Source organism: Bombina bombina, chromosome 2, assembly GCF_027579735.1.
Source record: "Bombina bombina isolate aBomBom1 chromosome 2, aBomBom1.pri, whole genome shotgun sequence".
Taxonomy (NCBI): Eukaryota; Metazoa; Chordata; class Amphibia; order Anura; family Bombinatoridae; genus Bombina; species Bombina bombina.
Genome location: NC_069500.1, coordinates 1,040,358,665 through 1,040,377,590, shown reverse-complemented (window position 1 = coordinate 1,040,377,590; position 18,926 = coordinate 1,040,358,665). Strand labels below are relative to the sequence as shown.

Genomic DNA, 18,926 nt, shown 5'->3' with positions numbered 1-18,926 from the left:
TGCCAGAGAAGTTCCAAGGAAGCACCAGAGCGTATATCAGAGGATCTCTTGACCTTGAACATACTTTGGAAGTTTGGCATTTTGACGAGACGCCATCAGATCCACCTCCGGAACCCCCCACTTGAGGGTTATCTTTGAGAACACCTCCGGATGGAGAGCCCACTCCCCGGGATGAAAAGTCCATCTGCTCAGAAAATCTGCTTCCTAGTTCTCTACCCCTGGAATGTGGTTGGCAGATAGGAAACAATTGTGAATGTGAGTCTCCTCCTTCATAGCTAAGGAATTCCGAGTTCCTCCCAGGTTGTTGATGTAAGCCACTGAGGTGATGTTGTCCGACTGGAATCTAAAGATAATTGAGATCAAGCTGTCAAAGCATTGAAGATTGCTCTCAACTCTAAGATGTTTATGGGAAGAGAAGACTCCAGAGTCCACAGGTCCTGAGCTTTTAATGAGCCCCAAACTGCTACCCAGCCTAACAGGCTGGCGTCCGTGGTCACAATCACCCAGGAAGGTCTCAGGAAGCATGTGCCCCAAGACAGATGGTCCTGTGAAATCCACCAACAGAGAGTCTCTTGTTAGGAGACCCAGATCTATCATCTGCGATGGTCTCCGTTCAATTGGCTGAGCATGCATAAATGCAGAGGTCTCAGATGGAACAGAGCAAAAGGAATTATATCCATGGAAGCTACCATGAGCCCTAACACCTTCATGCATTGAGCATGTCTTCTGTCGAACAGAAGACTGGAGAGAAAGGCAGGAAGCAAGAAGTTTGGAATTTTCTGACACCCGTCAAAAAAAAATTCATGGATAGAGAATCTATAATTGTTCCCAAGAAACACACCCTTGTGTCTGGTACTAAGGAACTCTTTTCCAGATTCACTTTCCACCCGTGGAAACGTAGAATAGACAACAACATGTCCGTATGAGATCTTGCTAGTTGAAAAGATGATGCCTGAACTAAGATGGCATCAAGGTAAGGTGCCACCGTTATCCCCTTAGATCTGACCACAGCCAAGAGAGCCCCCAGAACCTTTTTGAATATTCTGGGAGCCGTAGCAATATCAAAAGGAAGGGCAACAAACTGGAAGTGCTTGTCCAGGAAGGCAAACCTCAGAAACTGGTGATGATCCCTGTGAATAAGAACATGAAGATACGCGTCCTTCAGATCTATGGTCATCATAATATGACCTTCCTGAACCAATGCAAGAATGGAACGAATAGTTTCCATCTTGAAGGACAGAACCCTGAGGAATTTGTTGAGGTACTTTAGGTCTAGGATGGGACGAAAAGTTTGCTCCTTTTTGGGAACCACAAAGAGATTTGAATAAAATCATTGACCCTGTTCCTCTACAGGAACTGGAACAATTAGTCCCAGGGAGGATAGGTCCTCTACACAGTTTAAGAAGGCCTCCCTCTTTACCTGGTTTGTAGATAATCTTGACAGGAGAAATCTGCCCCTTGGAGGGCAAGCCTTGAATCCTATTCTGTAACCCTGGGATACTATGTCCACAGACCAAGGATCTGGGACATCGCGTATCCAAGCCTGCCATAAAAAAGAAAGCCTGTCCCCACTTGATCCAAAATGGGATCAGGGGCAGACCCTTCATGCTGATTTAGAATCAGTGGAAGGCTTCTTGGTTTGATTCCCCTTATTCCAAGACTGAATGTACCTCCATGAAGTCTTGGATTGCTCTGGCTTGGAAGAAGAGGAGAAAGATTTCTGTCCTTTAAAGTTACGAAAGGAATGAAAATTAGAATTCTGGCAATCCTTAGGTCTATTCTTCTTATCCTGAGGTAGGAAAGATCCCTTTCCACCCGTAATATCAGTAATGATCTCCGCCAGACAAGGACCAAATAAAGTCTTACTCTTATAAGGTAAATGCAGAAGCTTTGACTTGGAAGGTACATCAGCCGACCAAGATTTTAGCCACAGAGCTCTGCAAGCTAGAACAGCGAAGCTAGACATCTTGGCTCCCAGTCTAATCACCTGCATGTTGGCATCGTAGATAAAAGTATTGGCCAGTTAAGATGCTGCTCCCGCAACTGTAGCAATACTTGCAGCAGGTTGCCACTGTAATCTTTGATGGATGTACATATTTTTTTAAGTAAGCCTCTAGCTTCTTATCCATAGGATCCTTGGAGAAACAACTGTCCTTTATAGGAATAGTAGTTATTTTGGCTAGAGTAGAGATAGCTCCTTCTACCTTAGGCACACAGTGCACCACAAGTCACGAATGGAGTCAGCAACAGCAAACATTTTTTTAAAAATAGGGGAAGGGGAAAAAGGAATCCCTGGCTTATCCCATTCCTGAGCTATAATTTCCAACATACGGTCTGGAACAGGAAAAACTTCCACGGATGAGGGAGCATCATAAACTATTAGGTTTAGTTGATTTCTTAGGGTTGACAACGACAGAAGGTTCGGAGTCATCCAAAGTAGCTAGAACCTCCTTCAGAAGCAACCGGAGGTGTTCAAGTTTAAATCTGAAATTAACATCTTCAGAACCTGTAGAATTTCCCCCCATCATGTCAGTGTCTGATATCTCACCTTCAGAAGCTACTGAAGTATCCTCATCAGACATTTGAGAAAGGTTGACCAGCGCAGATTTAGTGGGATCAGAAACCTTATTAGCAAAAATATGTCTAGATTTCCTCTTACGCTTACCAAAAACAGGGAAAGCAGATAAAGCTGCAGACACCGCAGAAGTTATCTGTGCAGCAAAATCTCCTGGCAAATAAACACCCCCAAGAGGTTGAGAGGAACCACAAGGCACTGTATGTGAAACGATCAGGGCTTGGGACGTCTGAGGAGAAAGCTGAGGCATATCATGAACAGCATTGTCCTGGGAGACATATGGATCATAAGGGAGTAATTTATCTTTAAAGGGACACTGTACCCAAAAAATTTCTTTCATGATTCAGATAGAGCATGCAATTTTAAGCAACTTTCTCATTTACTCCTATTATCAAATCTTCTTTATTCTCTTGGTATCTTTATTTGAAATGCAAGAATGTAAGTTTAGATGCCGGCCCATTTTTGGTGAACAACCTAGGTTGTCCTTGCTGATTGGTGGATAAATTCATCCGCCAATCAAAAACTGCTGTCCAGAGTGCTGAACCAAGAAAAAAGCTTAGATGCCTTCTTTTTCATATAAAGATAGCAAGAGAACAAAGAAAAATTGATAATAGGAGTAAATTAGAAAGTTGCTTAAAATTACATGCTCTATCTGAATCACAAAAGAAAATTTTTGGGTACAGTGTCCCTTTAAATTTCAAAGTCTTAGATAAGCATGCAGCGAAAAATTGCACAGAGGGTACAACCTAAGCCATCAGACAAAGCAAACATTTGTCAAAGGAAATAGCTATATTTTGGTCTGAGTCCATAATTACAAAGCTGATCCCCAAACTTTTAAATATATATAAAAATCCTACTACCAGTACGGTATATAGAGTCGCCACAAACACTTTGCAGCAAAAAGAAAAAAAAAATTCTTAAAATTTTCCTCACACCTCTATACCTCAGTCTAGCCGAGTATTACTGCACCAGGACCTGAGTTGTCACTAGTAACTGCAAGGAGACCCTATGCTTGCTTCAGATCCGCTGTCAGAGTTGGCTGTCAGACTTGGAAAGCTGTGAGATCAAGCAGATCTGGTTCGATCAAGCTAGTAGCCGACTCAGAGATATGTGACGTGTTCGCTAGTACAAAGCACTCACTGCCTAACCCGCTCCGCTCTATAATGATTAAAATGGAAGAGGGGAAAGACATGATCGGACCAAGAAAATAAACTGTGCCACTGTAAAAGTACGTGTTTCTGTCCAACACCGAAAACTTAAGTCTCACTCTTTATTTAACCATATCCTTGCAGAGAAAATAAAGAATGAATAATCCTTTCTAGTCCCAAATAACACCTTCAGCCAGTCTCTCTATTTTAAGGATAAAAAACACAATTTATGCTTACCTGATAAATTTATTTCTCTTGTGGTGTATCCAGTCCACGGATCATCCATTACTTGTGGGATATTCTCATTCCCAACAGGAAGTTGCAAGAGGAAACCCACAGCAGAGCAGCAATATAGCTCCTCCCCTAACTGTCATAGCCAGTCATTCGACCGAAAACAAGCCGAGAAAGGAGGAACCATAGGGTGCAGTGGTTACTGTAGTTTAAATTTAAAAATTACCTGCCTTAAAATGACAGGGCGGGCCGTGGACTGGATACACCACAAGAGAAATAAATTTATCAGGTAAGCATAAATTGTGTTTTCTCTTGTAAGGTGTATCCAGTCCACGGATCATCCATTACTTGTGGGATACCAATACCAAAGCTAAAGTACACGGATGAAGGGAGGGACAAGGCAGGAACTTAAATGGAAGGAAACACTGCCTGTAAAACCTTTCTCCCAAATATAGCCTCCGAAGAAGCAAAAGTATCAAATTTGCTAAATTTTGAAAAAGTATGAAGCGAAGACCAAGTCGCCGCCTTGCAAATCTGTTCAAAAGAAGCCTCATTTTTAAAGACCCAAGTGGAAGCCACAGCTCTAGTGGAATGAGCTGTAATCCTTTCAGGAGGCTGCTGTCCAGCAGTCTCATAGGCTAAGCGGATTAAGCTTCTTAACCAAAAAGAAGGAGAGGTTGCCGAAGCCTTTTGATCTCTCCTCTGTTCAGAGAAGACAACAATCCAAGCAGATGTTTGATGAAAATCTTTAGTAGCTTGAAATTAAAAACTTTAAAGCACGGACCACGTCCAGATTGTGAAACACAAGGATGGAACAACAATCTCTTGATTGATATTCTTGTTAGATACCACCTTAGGTAAAAACCCAGATTTGGTACGCAGGACTACCTTATCCATATGAAAAATCAGATAAGGAGAATCACATTGTAAGGCAGATAACTCGGAGACTCTACTGAGGAAATAGCTACCAAAAAAAGGACTTTCCAAGATAAAAGTTTGATATCTATGGAATGAAGAGGTTCAAACAGAACTTCTTGAAGAACCTTAAGAACCAAGTTTAAGCTCCATGGTGGAGCAACTGGTTTAAACAAAGGCTTGATTCTAACTAAAGCCTGACAAAATGCCTGAACGTCTGGAACATCTGCCAGACGCTTAACTAGCTGACAATCCTTTTTCCAAACCTTCTTGGAGAAAAGATAATATCCTAGGAATCCTGACCTTACTCCATGAGTAACCCTTGGATTCACACCAATAAAGATATCTACGCCATACCTTATGGTAAATTTTCCTGGTGACAGGCTTTCGTGCCCGTATTAAGGTATCAATAACTGACTCGGAGAAGCCACGCTTTGATAAAATCAAGCGTTCAATCTCTAGGCAGTCAGCCGCAGAGAAATTAGATTTGGATGGTTGAAAGGGCCCTGAAGTAGAAGGCCCTGTCTCAGAGGCAGAGACCATGGTGGAAAGGATGACATGTCCACTAGATCTGCATACCAGGTCCTGCGTGGCCACGCAGGTGCTATCAGAATCACTGATGCTCTCTCCTGCTTGATCTTGGCAATCAGTCGAGGGAGCAGAGGAAACGGTGGAAACACATAAGCTAGGTTGAAAGACCAGGGCGCTGCAAGAGCATCTATCAGTGTCGCATTGGGATCCCTGGACCTGGATCCGTAACACGGAAGCTTGGCATTCTGGCGAGACGCCATGAGATCCAGTTCTGGTTTGCCCCAATGATGAATCAGTTGTGCAAATACCTCCGGATGGAGTTCCCACTCTCCCGGATGAAAAAGTCTGACGACTTAGAAAATCCGCCTCCCAGTGCTCTACACCTGGGTTATGGATAGCGGATAGGTGGCAAGAGTGAATCTCTGCCCAGTGAATTATTTTTGAACTTCTAACATCTCTAGGGAACTTCTTGTTCCCTCTTGATAGTTGATGTAAGCTACAGTCGTGATGTTGTCCGACTGAAATCTGATGTACCTCAGAGTTGCTAACTGAGGCCAAGCCTGAAGAGCCTTGAATATCGCTCTTAGTTCCAGAATATTTATTGGAAGGAGAGACTCCTTTTTTGGAAGGAGAGTTCCAGACTGCACCCCAACCTAGAAGGCTGGCATTTGTTGTTACAATTGTCCAATCTGGCCTGCGAAAGGTCATACCTTTGGACAGATGGACCCGAGATAGCTACCAGGGAAAAGAATCCCTGGTCTCTTGGTCCAGATTCAGTTGAGGGGACAAATCTGTGTAATCCCCGCTCCACTGACTGAGCATGCATAGTTGCAGCGGTCTGAGATGTAAGCATGCAAACGGCACTATGTCCATTGCCGCTACCATTAAGCCGATTACTTCCATACACTGAGACACCGAAGGGCGCAGAATGGAATGAAGAACCCGGCAGGAATTTAGAAGCTTTGATAACCTGGACTCCGTCAGGTGAATTTTCATTTCTATAGAATCTATCAGAGTCCCTAGAAATGAAACTCTTGTGAGTGGGGATAGAGAACTCTTTTCCTGCGACCTCATAAATGCCAGTACTACGTCTGTATGAGACTTGGCAATTTGGAGGTTTGACGCCTGTATCAGGATGTCGTCTAAATAAGGGGCTACTGCTATGCCCCGCTGCCTTAGGACCGCCATAAGCGACCCTAGAACCTTTGTAAAGATTCTTGGGGCTGTAGCTAATCCAAAGGGAAGAGCTACAACTGGTAATGCCTGTCTTGAAAGGCAAACCTGAGAAACCGAAGATGATCTTTGTGTATTGGAATGTGAAGATAAGCATCCTTTAGATCCACTGTAGTCATATATTGACCCTCCTGGATCAGTGGTAGGATGGTACGAATAGTTTCCATCTTGAACGACGGAACTTTGAGGAATTTGTTTAAGATCTTTAGATCCAAAATTGGTCTGAAGGTTCCCTCTTTTTTGAGAACCACAAACAGATTTGAGTAAAAACCCTGTTCCTGTTCACTCCCATAACTAGGAGGTCTCGTACACAGTGTAAGAATGCCTCTCTCTTTATCTGGTGTGCAGATAATTGTGAAAGGTGAAATCTCCCTTTAGGGGGGGAAGCTTTGAAGTCCAGAAGATATCCCTGGGATATAATTTCCAACGCCCAGGGATCCTGAACATCTCTTGCCCACGCCTGGGCGAAGAGTGAAAGTCTGCCCCCTACTAGATCCGTTACCGGATAGGGGGCCGTTCCTTCATGCTGTCTTAGAGGCAGCAGCAGGCTTTTTTGACCTGCTTACCTTTTTTCCAGGTCTGGTTTGGTCTCCAGACCGTCTTAGATTGAGCAAAAGTTCCCTCTTGTTTATTATTAGAGGAAGTTAATGCCGCACCTGCCTTGAAGTTTTGAAAGGCATGAAAATTAGACTGTTTGGCCCTAGATTTGGACCTGTCCTGAGGAATGGCATGACCTTTTCCTCTAGTGATATCAGCAATAATCTCCTTCAAACCAGGCCCGAATAGGGTCTGCCCCTTGAAGGGAGTGTTAAGTAGCTTAGATTTTGAAGTCACGTCAGCTGACCATGATTTAAGCCATATCGCTATGCGCGCCTGTATAGCAAAACCAGAATTCTTAGCCGTTAGTTTAGTCAAATGAACAATGGCATCAGAAATAAAAGAATTGGCTAGCTTAAGTGCTCTAAGTTTGCCAAGTATGTTATCCAATGGAGTCGCTACCTGTAAAGCTTCTTCCAGAGACTCAAACCAGTACGCTGCAGCAGCAGTGACAGGGGCAATGCATGCAAGGGGCTGTAGGATAAAACCTTGTTGAATAAATATTTTCTTAAGGTAACCTAATTTTTTATCCATTGGATCTAAAAAAGCACAACTGTCCTCGACAGGAATAGTAGTATGCTTTGCTAGAGTAGAAACTGCTCCCTCCACCTTAGGGACTGTCTGCCATAAGTCCCGTGTGGTGGCGTCTATTGGAAACACTTTTCTAAAAATAAGAGGGGAAGAGAACGGCACACCTGGTCTATCCCATTCCTTATTAATAATTTTTGTAAACCTTTTAGGTATTGGAAAAACATCAGTACACACCGGAACTGCAAGTATTTATCCAGTCTACACAATTTCTCTGGCACTGCAATGGAAACAGTCATTCAGAGCAGCTAAAACCTCCCTAAGCAACACGCAGAGGTGTACAAGCTTAAATTTAAATGTAGAAATATTAGAATCAGGTATCTTCCTGAGTCATTAACATCACCCACTGACTGAAGCTCTCTTTCCTCAGCTTCTGCATATTGTGAGGCAGTATCAGACAGATCCGTTACCGGATAGGGGGCCGTTCCTTCATGCTGTCTTAGAGGCAGCAGCAGGCTTTTTTGACCTGCTTACCTTTTTTCCAGGTCTGGTTTGGTCTCCAGACCGTCTTAGATTGAGCAAAAGTTCCCTCTTGTTTATTATTAGAGGAAGTTAATGCCGCACCTGCCTTGAAGTTTTGAAAGGCATGAAAATTAGACTGTTTGGCCCTAGATTTGGACCTGTCCTGAGGAATGGCATGACCTTTTCCTCTAGTGATATCAGCAATAATCTCCTTCAAACCAGGCCCGAATAGGGTCTGCCCCTTGAAGGGAGTGTTAAGTAGCTTAGATTTTGAAGTCACGTCAGCTGACCATGATTTAAGCCATATCGCTATGCGCGCCTGTATAGCAAAACCAGAATTCTTAGCCGTTAGTTTAGTCAAATGAACAATGGCATCAGAAATAAAAGAATTGGCTAGCTTAAGTGCTCTAAGTTTGCCAAGTATGTTATCCAATGGAGTCGCTACCTGTAAAGCTTCTTCCAGAGACTCAAACCAGTACGCTGCAGCAGCAGTGACAGGGGCAATGCATGCAAGGGGCTGTAGGATAAAACCTTGTTGAATAAATATTTTCTTAAGGTAACCTAATTTTTTATCCATTGGATCTAAAAAAGCACAACTGTCCTCGACAGGAATAGTAGTATGCTTTGCTAGAGTAGAAACTGCTCCCTCCACCTTAGGGACTGTCTGCCATAAGTCCCGTGTGGTGGCGTCTATTGGAAACACTTTTCTAAAAATAAGAGGGGAAGAGAACGGCACACCTGGTCTATCCCATTCCTTATTAATAATTTTTGTAAACCTTTTAGGTATTGGAAAAACATCAGTACACACCGGAACTGCAAGTATTTATCCAGTCTACACAATTTCTCTGGCACTGCAATGGAAACAGTCATTCAGAGCAGCTAAAACCTCCCTAAGCAACACGCAGAGGTGTACAAGCTTAAATTTAAATGTAGAAATATTAGAATCAGGTATCTTCCTGAGTCATTAACATCACCCACTGACTGAAGCTCTCTTTCCTCAGCTTCTGCATATTGTGAGGCAGTATCAGACATGGTTCTTAAAGCGTCAGTATGCTCTGCATTTTGTCTCACCCCAGAGCTATCTCGCTTACCTCTAAGTTCAGGTAGTCTGACAGTGTATTATCCATGACTGCCGCCATGTCTTGTAAAGTAAACGCTATGGGCGCCCTAGATGTACTTGGCGCCATTTGAGCGTGAGTCCCTTAAGCAGGAGTCAAAGGGTCTGACAAGTGGGGAAAGTTAGTCGGCATAACTTCCCCCTCGTCAGATTCCTCTGGTGATAAAAAATTTTATAAGACAGAAAATGATCTATATTGCCTAAAATGAAATCAGTACATTTGGTACACATTCTAAGAGGGGGTTCCACCATGGCTTTTAAACATAATGAACAAGGAGTTTCTTCTATGTCAGACATGTTTATACAGACTAGCAATGAGACTAGCAAGCTTGGAAAACACTTTAAATCAAGTTAACAAGCAAATATAAAAAATGGTACTGTGCCTTTAAGAGAAACAAATTTTGTCAGAATATGAAAAAAAGTGAAAAAATGCAGTAAATCAAACGAAATTTTTACAGTATATGTAATAGACTAGCAGAGCATTGCACCCACTTGTAAATGGATGATTAACCCCTTAGTTCAAAAAACGGATCAAAAAAACGAAAACATAATTTATGCTTACCTGATAAATTCCTTTCTCCTGTAGTGTGATCAGTCCACGGGTCATCATTACTTCTGGGATATTAACTCCTCCCCAACAGGAAGTGCAAGAGGATCACCCAGCAGAGCTGCTATATAGCTCCTCCCCTCTACGTCACACCCAGTCATTCGACCAAGAACCAACGAGAAAGGAGAAGCTAAAGGGTGCAGTGGTGACTGGAGTATAATTTAAAAATTTAGACCTGCCATAAAAAACAGGGCGGGCCGTGGACTGATCACACTACAGGAGAAAGGAATTTATCAGGTAAGCATAAATTATGTTTTCTCCTGTGAAGTGTGATCAGTCCACGGGTCATCATTACTTCTGGGATACCAATACCAAAGCAAAAGTACACGGATGACGGGAGGGATAGGCAGGATCTTTATACAGAAGGAACCACTGCCTGAAGAACCTTTCTCCCAAAAATAGCCTCCGAAGAAGCAAAAGTGTCAAATTTGTAAAATTTGGAAAAAGTATGAAGCGAAGACCAAGTTGCAGCCTTGCAAATCTGTTCAACAGAGGCCTCATTCTTAAAGGCCCAAGTGGAAGCCACAGCTCTAGTGGAATGAGCTGTAATTCTTTCAGGAGGCTGCTGTCCAGCAGTCTCATAGGCTAAACGTATTATGCTACGAAGCCAAAAAGAGAGAGAGGTAGCCGAAGCTTTTTGACCTCTCCTCTGACCAGAGTAAATGACAAACAGGGAAGATGTTTGTCGAAAATCTTTAGTTGCCTGTAAATAAAATTTTAGGGCACGAACTACATCTAGATTGTGCAGAAGTCGTTCCTTCTTTGAGGAAGGATTAGGACACAAGGATGGAACAACAATCTCCTGATTGATATTCCTGTTAGTGACTACCTTAGGTAAGAACCCAGGTTTAGTACGCAGAACTACCTTATCCGAGTGAAAAATCAGATAAGGAGAATCACAATGTAAGGCTGATAACTCAGAGACTCTTCGAGCCGAGGAAATAGCCATTAAGAATAGAACTTTCCAAGATAACAATTTTATATCAACTGAATGAAGGGGTTCAAACGGAACGCCCTGTAAAACGTTAAGAACAAGGTTTAAACTCCATGGCGGAGCAACAGTTTTAAACACAGGCTTAATCCTGGCCAAAGCCTGACAAAAAGCCTGAACGTCTGGAACTTCTGACAGACGTTTGTGTAACAAAATGGACAGAGCTGAGATCTGTCCCTTTAAAGAACTAGCGGATAAACCCTTTTCTAAACCCTCTTGTAGAAAAGACAATATCCTAGGAATCCTAACCTTACGCCAAGAGTAACCTTTGGATTCGCACCAATACAGGTATTTACGCCATATTTTATGATAAATCTTTCTGGTAACAGGTTTCCTAGCCTGTATCAGGGTATCAATTACTGACTCAGAGAATCCACGCTTTGATAAAATCAAGCGTTCAATCTCCAGGCAGTCAGCTTCAGAGAAATTAGATTTTGATGTTTGAAAGGACCCTGAATCAGAAGGTCCTGTCTCAGAGGCAGAGACCAAGGTGGACAGGATGACATGTCCATTAGATCTGCATACCAAGTCCTGCGTGGCCATGCAGGCGCTATTAGAATCACTGATGCTCTCTCCTGTTTGATTCTGGCAATCAATCGAGGAAGCATCGGGAAGGGTGGAAACACATAAGCCATCCCGAAGGTCCAAGGTGCTGTCAAAGCATCTATCAGAACCGCTCCCGGATCCCTGGATCTGGACCCGTAACAAGGAAGCTTGGCGTTCTGTCGAGATGCCATGAGATCTATCTCTGGTTTGCCCCAACGTCGAAGTATTTGGGCAAAGACCTCCGGATGAAGTTCCCACTCCCCCGGATGAAAAGTCTGACGACTTAGGAAATCCGCCTCCCAGTTCTCCACTCCCGGGATGTGGATTGCTGACAGGTGGCAAGAGTGAGACTCTGCCCAGCGAATTATCTTTGATACTTCCATCATAGCTAGGGAGCTTCTTGTCCCTCCCTGATGGTTGATGTAAGCTACAGTCGTGATGTTGTCCGACTGAAACCTGATGAACCCCCGAGTTGTTAACTGGGGCCAAGCCAGAAGGGCATTGAGAACTGCTCTCAATTCCAGAATGTTTATTGGCAGGAGACTCTCCTCCTGAGTCCATGATCCCTGAGCCTTCAGGGAATTCCAGACATCGCCCCAACCTAACAGGCTGGCGTCTGTTGTTACAATTGTCCAATTTGGCCTGCTGAATGGCATCCCCTTGGACAGATGTGGCCGAGAAAGCCACCACAGAAGAGAATTCCTGGTCTCTTGATCCAGATTCAGAGTGGGGGACAAGTCTGAGTAATCCCCATTCCACTGACTTAGCATGCACAATTGCAGCGGTCTGAGGTGTAGGCGTGAAAAGGGGACTATGTCCATTGCCGCTACCATTAAGCCGATCACCTCCATACATTGAACCACTGACGGGTGTTGAATGGAATGAAGGGCACGGCAGGCGTTTTGAAGTTTTGTTAACCTGTCTTCTGTCAGGTAAATCTTCATTTCTACAGAATCTATAAGAGTCCCCAAGAAGGGAACTCTTGTGAGTGGAACGAGAGAACTCTTCTTTTCGTTTACCTTCCACCCATGCGATCTTAGAAATGCCAGTACAAACTCTGTATGAGACTTGGCAGTTTGAAAGCTTGAAGCTTGAATCAGAATGTCGTCTAGGTATGGAGCTACCGAGATTCCTCGCGGTCTTAGTACCGCCAGAAGAGCTCCCAGAACCTTTGTGAAGATTCTTGGAGCCGTAGCCAACCCGAATGGAAGAGCTACAAACTGGTAATGCCTGTCTAGGAAGGCAAACCTTAGATACCGGAAATGATCTCTGTGAATCGGTATGTGAAGGTAAGCATCCTTTAAATCCACTGTGGTCATGTACTGACCCCTTTTGGATCATGGGTAGGATTGTCCGAATAGTTTCCATTTTGAACGATGGAACTCTTAGGAATTTGTTTAGGATCTTTAAATCCAAGATTGGTCTGAAGGTTCCTTCTTTCTTGGGAACCACAAACAGATTTGAGTAAAACCCCTGTCCGTGTTCCGACCGCGGAACCGGATGGATCACACCCATTAATAAAAGATCTTGTACACAGCGTAGAAACGCCTCTTTCTTTATTTGGTTTGTTGACAACCTTAACAGATGGAATCTCCCTTTTGGGGGAGAGGATTTGAAGTCCAGAAGATATCCCTGAGATATGATCTCTAACGCCCAGGGATCCTGGACATCTCTTGCTCAAGCCTGGGCGAAGAGAGAAAGTCTGCCCCCCACTAGATCCGGTCCCGGATCGGGGGCCCTCAATTCATGCTGTCTTAGGGGCAGCAGCAGGTTTTCTGGCCTGCTTGCCCTTGTTCCAGGACTGGTTAGGTCTCCAGCCTTGTCTGTAGCGAGCAACAGCTCCTTCCTGTTTTGGTGCAGAGGAAGTTGATGCTGCTCCTGTCTTGAAATTACGAAAGGAACGAAAATTAGACTGTCTAGCCTTCGGCTTGGCTCTGTCTTGAGGCAGGGCGTGGCCTTTACCTCCTGTAATGTCAGCGATAATTTCCTTCAAACCGGGCCCGAATAAGGTCTGCCCTTTGAAAGGTATGTTGAGTAACTTAGATTTAGAAGTAACATCAGCTGACCAGGATTTTAGCCACAGTGCTCTGCGTGCCTGAATGGCGAATCCGGAATTCTTAGCCGTAAGTTTAGTTAAATGTACAACGGCATCTGAAACAAATGAATTAGCTAGCTTAATTGTTTTAAGCTTGTTTGAAATTTCCTCTATAGTTATTGAGTCAAGAGTCTCTTCCAGGGACTCGGACCAAAAGGCTGATGCGGCCGTGACAGACGCAATACATGCAAGAGGTTGTAATATAAAACCTTGTTGAACAAACATTTTCTTAAGGTAACCATCTAATTTTTTATCCATTGGATCAGAAAAAGCACAGCTATCCTCCACCGGGATAGTGGTACGCTTAGCCAGAGTCGAAACCGCTCCCTCCACCTTAGGGATCGTCTGCCATAAGTCCCGTGTGGTGGCGTCTATTGGAAACATTTTTCTAAATACAGGAGGGGGGGAAAAGGGCACACCGGGCCTATCCCACTCCTTAGTAATTATCTCTGTAAGCCTCTTAGGTATAGGAAATACGTCAGTACTCGCCGGTACCGCATAGTATCTATCCAGCCTACATAATTTCTCTGGAATTGCAACGGTGTTACAATCATTCAGAGCCGCTAATACCTCCCCTAACAGTACGCGGAGGTTATCAAGCTTAAACTTAAAATTAGAAATGTCTGAATCCACTCTAATGGGATCAGAACCGTCACCTGCAGATTGAAGCTCTCCGTCCTCATGTTCCGCATACTGTGACCCAGTATCTGACATGGCCCTAGTATTATCAGCGCACTCTGTTCTCACCCCAGAGTGGTCCCGCTTCCCTCTAAGTTCTGGTAATTTTGACAAAACCTCAGTCATAACATTAGCCATGTCCTGCAATGTGATTTGTAATGGCCGCCCTGATGTACTCGGCGCTACAATATCACGCACCCCCCGAGCGGGAGATGCAGGTACTGACACGTGAGGGGAGTTAGAAGGCATAACTTTCCTCTCGTTGTCTGGTGAAAGCTGTTCAATTTGTACAGATTGACTTTTATTTAAAGTAGCATCAATACAATTAGTACATAAATTTCTATTGGGCTCCACTTTGGCTTTAGCACATATAGCACAGAGATATTCGTCTGAGTCAGACATGTTAAACACACTAGCAAATAACCAGCAAACTTGGAAATACTTTTCAATTCACTTTTATAAATAGTATGCAAAAACGCACTGTGCCTTTAAGAAGCACAGAAGGATATGACAGTTGAGTACAATAAAACAGATAATTTTATGAAAAACAAACTTTTTTCTCAGTAAAAATACAATCTTAGCAAAGGATTGCTCCCATTAGTAATGGATAACTAGCCCTTTAATAGCAGAAAAAAAGTACAGAATGTAACGTTTTTTATCACAGTCAAGCACAATCTCACAGGTCTGCTGTGAGTGATTACCTCCCTCAAAATAACTTTTGAAGACCCCTGAGCTCTGTAGAGACGAACCGGATCATGCAGGGAAGAAGAACAGACTTGTGACTGAATTTCTGATGCGTAGTAAAAGCGCCAAATTCAGCCCCTCCCCCTCACACACAACAGTGAGGGAGATCAGTAAACTGTCATAAATCCAACAAAATGCCCGCCAAGTGGATAAAACTAATGCCCAAATAAGTTTTCACCCAGTACCTCAGAAATATAAACGATTTTACATGCCAGCAAAAACGTTTCACATCAATAAATGTATTTGTCATAAAAAGCCTGCTGCAAGCCGTTTTAACTGCAAAATAGGCTAAAGTTTTATGTAAACAGTATTATTTCAGTGAAATGCCATTCCCCAGAATACTGAAGTGAAAATATACATACATGACAGCCTGATACCAGTTGCTACTACTGCATTTAAGGCTGAACTTACTTTATATAGGTATTTGCAGTATTTTCTAGTCAATTCCATTCTCAGAAAATAATATGCTGCTACATACCTCTTTGCAGGTGAACCTGCCCGCTGTCCCCTGATCTGAAGTTTACCTCACTCCTCAGATGGCCGAGAACAGCAACATGATCTTAACTACTCCGGTTAAAATCATACAGAAAAAAACTCAGGTAGATTCTTCTTCAAATTCTCCCTGAGAAGGAACAACACACTCCGGTGCTGTTTTAAAATAACAAACTTTTGATTGAAGTTATAAAAACTAAGTATAATCACCACAGTCCTCTCACACATCCTATCTATTAGTTGGGTGCAAGAGAATGACTGGGTGTGACGTAGAGGGGAGGAGCTATATAGCAGCTCTGCTGGGTGATCCTCTTGCACTTCCTGTTGGGGAGGAGTTAACATCCCAGAAGTAATGATGACCCGTGGACTGATCACACTTAACAGGAGAAATAGACGTTTTTTAACAGTCACAACCAACTGCCACAGCAAGCTGTAGCCCTACCTTCCCCAATAAATGACTTTAGAAAGCCTTTGGGCCCTTTAGAGATGTCCTATAGCATTCAGAGGGCCTTTGAGGGAATCTGGATGTCTTAGTTTGTAATTTTAACTGCACAAAAAAATGTTAAAATAGGCCCCTCCCACTCATAGTAACACAGTGGAAAGCCTCAGGAAACTGTTTCTAGGCAAAATTTAAGCCAGCCATGTGGAAAAAACTAGGCCCAATAAAGTTTTATCACCAAAGTATATATAAAAACGATTAAACATGCCAGCAAACGTTTTATATTGTAAATATCATAAGGGTATTACCCCTGGGAGTAAGCATGATACCAGTCGTTATTAAATCACTGTATTCAGGCTTAACTTACATTAATCCGGTATCAGCAGCATTTTCTAGTGTTTTCCATCTCTAGAAAAAATTATAACTGCACATACCTGATAGCAGAATAAACTGCACGCCATTCTCTCGCTGAAGTTTTACATCATCTGTGTAATACCCCCAGGAATATGTGAGAACAGCAATGGATCTTAGTTACAACCTGCTAAGATCATAGAAACCTCAGGCAGATTCTTCTTCTGCCTGAGATAAAATAGCACAACTCCGGTACTATTTAAAAATAACAAACTTTTGATTGAAGAAAATAAACTAGCTATATTTAACCACTCTCTCTTACGACCTCCTTGCTTGTTGAGAGTTGCAAGAGAATGACTGGGTATGACAGTTAGGGGAGGAGCTATATTGCAGCTCTGCTGTGGGTTTCCTCTTGCAACTTCCTGTTGGGAATGAGAATATCCCACAAGTAATGGATGATCCGTGGACTGGATACACCTTACAAGAGACATTATTAACCCCTTAATGTTTCACATACACCAATGCCTGCCAAACTGCCCAACTGTTAACCCCATCTATAAGGTCAAAACTTGTCCCAGATGTTGATCCACTAGAAGAATTAACCTCCAAAGTTTAGTCCTTTAGTACCTAGAAGGCAAAGGCACTTACCTGTGGATCCAGCTGCAGGGCAGGAACAGCTTCCTAGGTGTGACAGATACTCCACTCTCTATCAGTGACTTAAAGAAAAGAACAGGGTAACCAACCCTGGCTTTCTATAAAGGGGTAGAAATATTGTTAGAAATAAAGCAAAGACCACTTTGCCGCTTTCTAACTGCTAATAGCCACCATTACTCTGTGCTGTGACCATGTCAAGAGATTGACATGGACACAGCATAGCCCCAATCCTTGCTTGCAGGGAAAAGTACCCATAAAAGGATTAAATATCTTCAGACACCATCTTCACACATCCTCCATTGACAGAGGCAAAGAGAATGACTGTGGATTATGGGTAAGGGAAGTGACACTTAACTCTGCTGGGGTGTTCTTTGCCTCCTCCTGTTGGCCAGCAGTTGAATATCCCACTAGTAATTGGATTTAAGTTGTGGCTCTCCATGCCATAGGAAAGAAATTGTGTTTTTTGTAATTCTCCTGCACCCAGCTGACTTCTCAAGCCTAACCCTGCTATATAGCTGTCCATAATTGGCTATAACTGATAACTACAAAACAATGCATTTTCTACTAACATTATGACTGTTAATTTATTTCAAAAGCATTCAGACTTGGGTGATATGTTGCTCCATAGCAAGACAAACAGAAATATATTTTATCTACAAGGTATTTACTGCCATTTTAAGGGAGTCTAATTCAGAACTGCTAACAATTTGCAAAGTTTATAAATACTAAGAACACCTTTTTCACATTGTATGTACACTTCATACCTGGTGTACACAGATGTTACATTTATCACAAAAGACCATTTCATTTCCGTCTTCGCCATCGGGAGACTGACAAACGTCACACACAACATCTTCATCGTACTCTATGCCAAGACCTTCCTCTGTTTCGATTGCATGGTTCATGTTGTCGTAACACCTTTGTTCAAACTCTTCCATCACTCTTTCCATGGTGTACTCATCCAACTCTGGCATACCTAAGAGTGCAAAAACTACTGTGAACAGAGATGGCAAACCAGAGAAAGGAATCTGCTCAGCTGTGATGTACAATGCAAATGATATATTATTTTATACTTATACAGTTCAACCAAAATGTTTCTCCCATTTAAATTGTTTCCAATGTTCAATTTTACCTGCTGGAGTGTATGCAATTGTTTAAAAGTAGCTCCTTTACCCCTGTTTTGGACTTTGAAATAGCTGCATTAGCTTGTGATATCCCAACCTATACTGAAAGTTTTACTGAAGTCTCAGCTATTGAATAGCCTAAGTAAATGCAGCCAGCAGAATAAATTAAACTCACAGAGGGTTGCAGGATATTTAAGTAATAAAATTATAATTTTCCCATTGTTCTCTCTATGTATTGAGCTTAAGTTTTACAGACAAATATAAGATAAGGAAGCAAGTGTGTGTACACAAAGTGATAACATAATGAGATCTGATATTGCCTGAAGCTCAACCCATTGTAATAGGCTGTGGTTTAAAAGCACAAAACCAGCTACTTCATATACACAAACCCGAAAATGCAATTTCTCATACATTTTATACTCTGCAGTTGGTATAACAATCATTGAAAATACATATAATATAAAAACAATTTTACAGTGTACTGTCCCTTTAAAAAAGGATTCTGTGCAACTAACTACAAGATCATAGTCCACATTACCAGAAAATACATACCCATTTCTTTAAATTCTTCATTAACTAGCTCCAACCAGAAAACATCCATTTCATTCAGGTCATAACGGCAGACAGAGTCCGCCAGTGTCCGGATGTCAACATATCCCAACTCTGGGGGCTCAGACCCTGAAGAATGAATGTACTTGCGGGGTCTTGTAAATGTGACTGCCTTGTCCTTCTCAGCTATTACCCTGAGAAAAAGAAAAGTTCAGAGTTGTAAATCTGTAACTAATGATTCATTTGAAAACAAACATTA

General features: G+C 42.6%; 1 protein-coding gene across 2 annotated transcripts in view; it reads right to left on the bottom strand.

Annotated features, from left to right (window-relative positions):
- The window catches only part of JADE1 (jade family PHD finger 1), a 343,209-nt gene that overhangs the window by 92,491 nt on the left and 231,792 nt on the right, over positions 1 to 18,926 (bottom strand). For both annotated transcript variants that reach the window (XM_053703655.1, XM_053703656.1), the window contains 2 exons: positions 18,671 to 18,861; positions 17,759 to 17,970 (listed from right to left, as the gene is read on the bottom strand). In XM_053703655.1, coding sequence (XP_053559630.1) covers positions 17,759 to 17,970; positions 18,671 to 18,861 — 403 coding nt within the window. The remainder of the gene's footprint in view (positions 1 to 17,758; positions 17,971 to 18,670; positions 18,862 to 18,926) is intronic.